The sequence below is a fragment of the Rhipicephalus microplus genome, chromosome 7 (genome assembly GCF_043290135.1).
Source record: "Rhipicephalus microplus isolate Deutch F79 chromosome 7, USDA_Rmic, whole genome shotgun sequence".
Classification (NCBI taxonomy): domain Eukaryota; kingdom Metazoa; phylum Arthropoda; class Arachnida; order Ixodida; family Ixodidae; genus Rhipicephalus; species Rhipicephalus microplus.
Window position 1 is genome coordinate 26,864,207 of NC_134706.1, and position 8,457 is coordinate 26,872,663.

Sequence of the window (8,457 nt, forward strand, 5' to 3'; positions counted from 1 at the left end):
TTCGATTGCACGACCTTCATTCAGCATCATTCAGGCATCGGCGTCGTTGGTTGTGAATGAAAAGTCATCTTACCCGTGGCCGAAAAACCGAGAAAGATGCACATAAAAAATCACAGCATGGACTGAATGATGATGAGTGGGACAAAGCGTCCATCTGTCCGTGCATCCATCCGGCCATCCATGCGTCTGTCTCTCTGTCCGCCCACCTAGTAAACACTCCAAATACCCCCATCTCGCATCTTTTCATCGTATATTGATCATATACAAGTACCACCATCTAGCGGACGATCCAAGAACTAAACTCACCTGTGCACGTATCCTCTTTTTATCATATTGTTATGTGCCGCTAACCTAGAGGATGAAGAAGTGAAGGACTAGGTGGTTCCTGCTCTCGCCATCTTCGTTGTTTTCGCCCGCACTACGCGAAACACGTGTTTCGGGAGCAGTAGCCGGAGTACATGCTGGAAACGTCATCAGCTTGAAAAAAATAACAAGGGGCAATGTTTGCGGCTTACTGTTTTTTTTTCTTCATCGTTTCGAGTTCCTCTATATGCGCTGCAAGAAAAGCAGCAATACGTCGGCATTGAAATTATCAGCCAATACACGCCTCACGCCGGTACACCTTAAGTATAAGTAAACACACGCCGACCGTGTGTACTGCGCCACGCTCTAACCTCTAAAATCGCGGCACATGCACGCGGCGGCTGACAAAAGTCAGCATTTTTGCATAAGGTCTCACGCATTTTGATTCGTCGGTTCATGATCTTCAGAAGAAAACAGTTGGGCGTGACAGCGATCGTTGACGAGTATAACGATATAAATTTTTCTTTCCAGACTTACATGAATAGCTTCCTCGCCTAATTTGCACGTGTTTCATTACTTTCACCTGAATCCAGAAGCACGACGGCGCCACTGCTCCCAGGTGACGTCATGATCGTTAATCGTAGATATAACGCATGCAATGCCCGCGAGGAGCGTGATTCCTCGATAGCTGCGTGTCGCGACGCCCGTCTTAGCAGCCAGCGCTGAAGCCTACATCGTTTAGCGAGCGCAAACGATTCTCTCAGCTCGAAAGGCATTAGAACGCAGTGCCACAAATGAGTGTTCGTCTGACCCCCGACCAAGGCATCGACAGCCTGGTCCTGCAGATACGGAAGTTCGAGACGCCGTTGGAAGTCGAATCACTGGACCTAACAAACTGCATTCATCTAGAGACCGACGAAGTGATTCCTATCATCAAGAGATGCGCGTTCACCAATTCACTTCTGTGTCTAAGCTGCTCGATCCAGCCTGGTGCCCTGGTGACGTTGATACTCGGCCACATGCGGCACCTTGTCCGCCTTGAGCTCACCCTCGTGTGCGAGGTGGTCCAGGAAGTGGGAGAGTATCCCGACAAGGACGTATGGGTGAACCGGTACATCCTCCCCGACCTGCACCACATCTACGTGGAGATGGCCTACGACGCGAGTTACCAGCTTTTCGCCACGATTCTGCGAGAAAGCGTGAACCTGAAACACCTCCACGTGCACTTCCTGCGCGGCAGCTTCTTGAACGCCCTCTGCGAAGAGGCATTACGTCTGGAAAAATTCACTTTCACCTCGGAACAGCCGCCGCACTGCCAATCACTCGTCTCGCCGTTGGGGTTGTTTAACTGCATCTCTGTGTGCGCCAACGTCGAGCACCGCAGGCCTGGCGGAATCATGTCTGTCTTCACGTTTCACCATCTTGCAGAGGACTCCGGCGAGCGCCGTCGCATGCCGAATCAGGCGACTGTAGTTGCCGTTCACACCAAACGCAGAAACCTCACCCCTGAACTGATGCTAGCGGCCTTCCGTGGCCACGACTGGTCGTTTACCAATCGTGTGTGCTTTGTGTTGCTCCCGGATGACCCTTCGAGCGTCGTTTACCCACAGGCGGGCCTGGTGTACCACGATAGCCTTCTCTTTTTCTTCACAGATTCGTTCAGGTACCTCTTAGAACTAAACATCAGCTCCTTCCACTTTGGTGCCGGCCTCGACGTCAAAGAACTCCTTCAGGATGCCACGCTGAAAAAGCTACGGTTCCTGCAGTCGCTTTCGGCGACCCCTTGCGGTCTGCGTCGCCTGTCGGCTCTGCGCCTTCTGGCGCAACACTGCCCACACTTCGGGGAACTGGACGTCCGCTACGAGAATGGCGGCTTGGTCCGCTGTCTCGGCTGCGAAGTGGGCGTTCCCCTGGATTCTGACGCGCCGACCAGCGTTCCCGGAGGCTCTGTCGGCTTTCAGAAACGGCTCGACCGGCTCACCCTGTCTGGCATCAGGTTCCCCGTTGACCTGCACTTCATCGAGTGCTGCGGCCCAACCACGACGGTGCGACTCTCCGGTTGCACCAGCACCTCAAGCCCGCACTACGAGCATCTGGCTAAGGTACTCTCCGAGACATGCTCACCCACCTGCCTCATTCTTCGGCACGGCAGTATAGACATCGAAGACGCCTCTGTGTTGGTGAGCTCCTTTTATGCAAGTATCTTTTGATGCCGCAATGCCCTGAATGCCACTCTGTTTATTTTAAGAGCCATATGACACCACAATTTTCATTTTAACCTATTTTGTTGATTAATCCAAGTACGTTCACATAGCAAGCTGGCGAAGAGTTTTCGTGTACGGTCCTACAACTCATTTACAACTGAACATTTCTTTTTGTAAGCACGAGGGAGGCTTGAGATGTCGCGCAACACTGATGCACTCATGAGTTGGGTTTTAACAAGCTGTTTGCTTGGCAAGCGTCTTCGTGCCGGCGAGCAATTTTGTTACCCGATCGGCTGCACATGCAAATTTTGTCCACCTGGAGTTCTTTGACGTGCACCCAAATCTTAGCACATGGGCCTACATTTCCGCCTTCATCGGAAATGCAGCCGCCCTACTTAAGAAAGTGTGATACATTTGTCGCGCATTCCAGGCTTCTGGCCTTACATTCCTTAAAGCTTTGGTTATGATAGTGGCCAATCCATCATTGTCCTTTGCGTACAGGCCATGCTTTCGAGCGTCCACAGCCTGTTGTACCTGTACCTGCTGTCGACGGTTTCCTGTCCTAACGAAGTCGCCGAGACCTGCTTCCGTGCACTGGCGGCTGCTCTTCCTCGCCTACGGTTTCTCCACTACCATTACCTGACTTTGAACGGCGTGGAACGGAGTCTCACGCTCGTGCGCAGCAAGGACGATCCTGAGGACACAGGCAACCTGCTCCGCAACGCTCCCTGCTACCAGTGTTGCTCGACTGCGACGTTCGTAGGACTCGCCAAACCATTGAACCGAGAGTTCGTGCCCTTTGCGTAGGCTCGGTAAAGCTCTGACAAATCTTAAGAGGTGATGCGTTTAGACATTGTGTAGACCCTTGTACACAACGAAAAAAAAGTTTACAACACTCCCGCCTACAAAGGGAGGGACATAATTCACACTAAGCATGGCAGTCATTCAGGCCACGGAAGGCTCACAGATGATTCAAGCAGACCGCGTCATCTTGCGCATCCGAGATTGCAATGATTACTGTGTTTTTTTAGCTGCGACATAGACTATTTCGAACAGCAGCCATTGCTGTATCTTATTTTTGTCTTTTATCTAGGACGACCGCAAAAGGAAACAAGTTTGGTCGCGCGAAAAGAACAAAGACGTCTTCCTTACATTTTTTATCTTGTCTGAGTACGCAGCCGCATTCGCGTCAACGAGCGGCGACCCTTATTCAACCACACCATGATACTGTCGCGTCAGAGGAATCGCCTAACAAGAGAAGTGATTGAAGCCATCCACATCAGAAGGAAACAAAGAATTGTGTCAGCATGCCGTCAGCTGCTCTGAGCGACCCAGAATTTAGCTATCTTTCTTGCACTTGCAAAAGATGATACCAGTGTTATCATTTTTTTTTAATCCTGCTTGTGGCGTGTTAGGCCGTCTTTGCTGTTTGATGTTCTTGCATTTTTTTTCTTTTAAGTGGCACTTCACCTATACATCATCCGTTTTTTTTAATAAATGTTAGCTGCGAGTCACCGCTTGTTTGTGTTCTTTTCCTTTGTCCCACGCGTGCTGTTCAACCAAGATGAACCCATACACATACGCTCATAGCTTCCATTCTTATAAACTTGAGCATCTGTAGCGCTGCAACCTGACGGCTCGTACGAATACCAACGTGGATCTGTACCGACCGTGTATACCACTCTACGTGAGAAGGCTGTGCTCCTCGGAATGTTCCTCTGATCCCCGATCCCACCCTTTTTCTCTTGAAAGTCTGCACTGCTCATCTTACGCCGGCAGAAACTGCACTAGCTGATCCAGCCGGCTCGAAGTGTTGCGCAAGGAAATAGAGCCCTGAACTGGGGGCCCGTATATACATTCTCTAGGAAATGGTTATTCTCTCTCTCTCTCTGTCTCTCGAAAGAGCACGAAAATTTCAGTTACAAATTAATCAAGTATGTGAGGCGCCATGAAAAAGAGTTAACCCATAGAGCGTTTCCTTAAAATTTTAGTTCACTTCATATAGCCTGCTCCAGGCAGTATCAAACTTGAACCATTAAAATGGTTAGTTCATCTAGAGTCGCGATTATTGCAGGCTATGTTGAGTTAAAAAGAAAATCGCATGCAGTCTGAATGTAACGAGACGTTCCAGCGTTGTGATTGCAACGGGAAATCGTTTGAATTCGGGGAAGGATCGAAGGACGCACGAGCTTTCGTTCGGCTTTCAGAAAAACGTGTACTACACCACTGGTTTTCATGTGTATCTTTATTTCACCAAGTTTACAATTGCGCGTGCAGGTAGATGGACAACGAGTTAGCGGGATTACAACAGTACACAAAAAGAAGAGTAACATTTTAAGTTCAACTAATGACAAGTTCAGGAGCAAATGTATAGCATAGTCACGCGCGCTGTATTATACGACTGCTCATATAGAGAAGTACATGGTTGCCCCACAGACGCAATTAACGTAAAAAGCAATACCAAACATGAAAAACAAAAATGTGAATACAGACAGAACAATAGATTGAAGGAGCTGTATTCGTCATCAGTTTAATAATTAATTCAATTACAAATATTTATAGAATACATGGCGATACATTTTCTGGCAAAGTATTGAACTGCTCGCATTAATGCGACATAATACATGTAGGAGCGAAAGTTTTGACTAATAACTTTGTTTTAGACAAAATACAGGTATACAGAAGAGGAACACTGAACAAGCGGTATTTAAAAAAAAGGCCACCATGAAAGCTGAACTGACTTTATAAGACTATAACAAATGCAGGAGCAAAAGTACCATACTCCGTAAATATTAGACAATTACTCGCGAATACAAATACATGCTTTCCTAAACGTGACAGAACTAAATCTAGAAGAATAAGAAGGAAAAAAAACGGAATCGCGCAAAATAACATGGAAGGAACCAGCTGCATACTTCACGAATTAAATAGTAAATGCCGTCCTATCTATTTACTTACCAAAAGCAGGCCGGTCACATTTGGCAGTGAAGTATTCGTGAAGGTCATCGTAATGTGACACAGGAGAAACCAACGCAGGTGAATTGAATACTCGGCCATCTTTGAACATAGATAGGTAGGGAAGTAGTTTCGCTGGTCATAGAAACATAGTTAACATATTTGACATTATCTCCCGAACGTTGCAAAGAAGAAAAAGAAACAAGCAGGCCTTCTCCTTAAGAAAAGCGGACGCCACAGCTATCTCGTGAGAAAATTATACACGGATTTTATTGTCGATGCGTTTGGGGAGTACTGGCACGTACGAGCCTCCTCTCTTCTCATTCAGCGATCGGTCATATATCTCTTCTTACACCCTGTTCGTAGAATGCGCGCTTTATTTGAGAATGCTCGTCGAAATCCCCGCTGACAGTTTTATTATTTTAAAAATGCAGAAAAAAAGCTGGTAATGACTATTTCAGCCATTCGGAAATAAACACGTCTCCTAAAACGATGATCTGTGTAATGACCAGTATAGCCTACTCAGCACGCATCTGCCAAGCCTGTCGGAATTGATAAGATTATTTGGCTGCAGATAGTAACTGCAAGTAGAACGTAGTTATAACTAATATCGTCGATAAGGTGCGCCCGAGACCTTCCTGTAATACCAAAGCTTCGCTTAATCTCGAGAAGATAGCGCCAGAAGCCCCCGGCACATTTCCCTCTAACAAATCTATCATGCAGTGGCAATCTTTCGCAAAACAGTTAATCTGACAAAGAAAAAAAAACAAGGTGTATCGGTACGTGCGAAACGATGCACGTAAAATGAAGTTGATTGATTGATTTGTGGGGTTTAACGTCCCAAAACCACCATATGATTATGAGAGACGCCGTAGTGGAGGGCTCCGGAAATTTCGACCACCTGGGGTTCTTTAACGTGCGCCCAAATCTGAGCACACGGGCCTACAACATTTCCGCCTCCAATTGGAAATGCAGCCGCCGCAGCCGGGAATCGCACCCGCGACCTGCGGGTCAGCAGCCGAGTACCTTAGCCACTAGACCACCGCGGAGGGGCACGTCAAATGAAGTGCACGAAATGCTGCAGCGAAAGGGATCTGCGCGATTACCCTCTCCATAGTCATTGTACTGCGCGCAGGCCAGATTAATGGTTGTGTCAAGGACGCCCAATGAGACATATCATTAGTTGCTTGAAGATATGCAAATGCCAGGAATATTTTTAAATGTATCATTGCTATGAACGAAAACATGTGCAGGCAGCGTCCGCAGATAGAGTGCTCGAGGGAGACAACGTCTTGCTGGTGCACAAAAAAAAAAAAAAACAAGAGACCAGTATGTTAACTTGTCGGCCATGTATCGGCGAGATGAAAAAAACAAAACAAAACTTCGCCTCCAGCGATAGAGATGTGCCATCTCTCTGCGTTCCAAAGACATTTCCTTTTGTTCACTTTGGAAGTGATAAAAAGGCTGTCCTGATACAAAGGGTGTAGTACTGGAAAACTTTTGTCGGGGTCGAACTACCCTTCATGGATGTTTGTACTTGATTACGAATATATATGCATGCCTACAAAAAATTGGAAAATTTTGGGAAAGGAGATAAAAGTTCACTACCCCCCCCCCCCCCACCACCACCAACCGACCAGTGGCTAAGCCAGTTCTAGACACGGCTCAGATGTCCGGCTAAGATGTCAATTTACAGAATACTACTTGTGCTGTGACTGTAAATCAGCCCCTGTAAGATGATACATCAATGTGTTTGCAGTTCGACGTTATCGTGAAATTTTTTGGCCTCACATCAACTTTACAGCGTCAGTATCTGAACTTAATATTAATGCACTGTCTCGCATACTATAAGGGTCTGCTTGAAAGGAAAAAAAAAGTGGCGTTTCACGTGACGTTATTTTATGAGTACTAGTCACAATCTCTCTATCGCTGGCGACAATTTATCAATCTTCGCTATGCACACATGAGCGAGAACAGCTTAAACAATATTCATCAAGAAGTTGGCCATACACACAAAGCAGCAGTTTCCGCTCTGCGGGCGTCACAAAAATCCCAACATGGAGGCAAAATATCAAAGAAGCCGCGCTACGACGGCTCATGGTGTCAAACAAATGCAGCTCTTACTCTACCGGCAGGATGTCGCTGACTTTCAGGAACTTCCTTATGCACAACCAGGAGTCTCGGTTTAGGTCCGAGAGTTGCATCTTACCGTCATCGCGCGGATGGCAAGTCACAGAACCCTTGACGACTCCCGCCACGCGCATGAAGTTATCCAGTTCGAGTAGGCTGTTGAGGCTTTTCCTGATGACCCGCGCGGCCTCCTTTTCGTCGACAGATGCGGAGCTCTGCACCCTCGCTACTAGCCCAGGCGTGGAATGCACCTTTTCGAGAGCCGTCGCGCAGTACTTCAGGTGCGTACCCTGGACGAAGTGCAACGCGCGCATCACCAACGAGTTGTTACGGCTCACCACCTTCACCACAGTGGGAAAGTCACTACTGTCTTTGCAGTCTTTCAGCTGCAAATCCAGGAGTGTGTAGTTGCCGGATATGACCGGCGCCATCGGCCGCAGTAACGCCAGAGGCGGGTTGTAGTAGCGTGGGAAGAAGCAGAACTTGCACAGTGTCCGGCTCAAGCTCAGCGTGTCTCCAAGCTTCTGCATTTCGGTCTCATCAAAGCTCAGGCCACGGATGGAAATGGAATGTAAGGTATTGTTGGTCGATATTCCTTCCACCAGCGCTTTATGAATCAGCCGGTCAGCGTACCATCGCGGAAAGGTAACGTGAGCGATGACTTCAAGTTCCCTGAGCGCCATTGCATCCGTCAAACAATGCGAAATAAGGGAGCTCACCGTGAGGTTGGAAATTTCTTCCTCCGACACAATGCAAAGCGACGTCAGCTGAGTGCACGACTGAAAATGGGAATAAGCGGCTCCGGGTAGCGTTTCAAATGTGTCGAAAGTGGTCGAGTTGATCCTAAGACTGCACACTTCGCTCC

At 47.8% G+C, this 8,457-nt stretch overlaps 1 protein-coding gene across 1 annotated transcript; it reads left to right on the top strand.

Annotated features, from left to right (window-relative positions):
• The first annotated feature begins 939 nt into the window (after positions 1-939).
• On the top strand, positions 940-3,645 carry LOC119180068 (uncharacterized). The gene is made up of 2 exons (XM_037431210.2): positions 940-2,483; positions 3,009-3,645. Exons 1-2 carry the CDS (start codon positions 1,098-1,100, stop codon positions 3,312-3,314), a joined length of 1,692 nt encoding a protein of 563 aa, XP_037287107.2. The 5' UTR covers positions 940-1,097; the 3' UTR covers positions 3,315-3,645.
• Positions 3,646-8,457: the final 4,812 nt, after the last annotated feature.

Bases quoted from the DNA above. Each gene is read 5' to 3' on its own strand.
- LOC119180068 (XM_037431210.2), top strand. From the start codon at position 1,098: ATGAGTGTTCGTCTGACCCCCGACCAAGGCATCGACAGCCTGGTCCTG. The intron at 2,484-3,008 runs GTGAGCTCCTTT...CTTTGCGTACAG, and splicing joins TCGAAGACGCCTCTGTGTTG to GCCATGCTTTCGAGCGTCCA.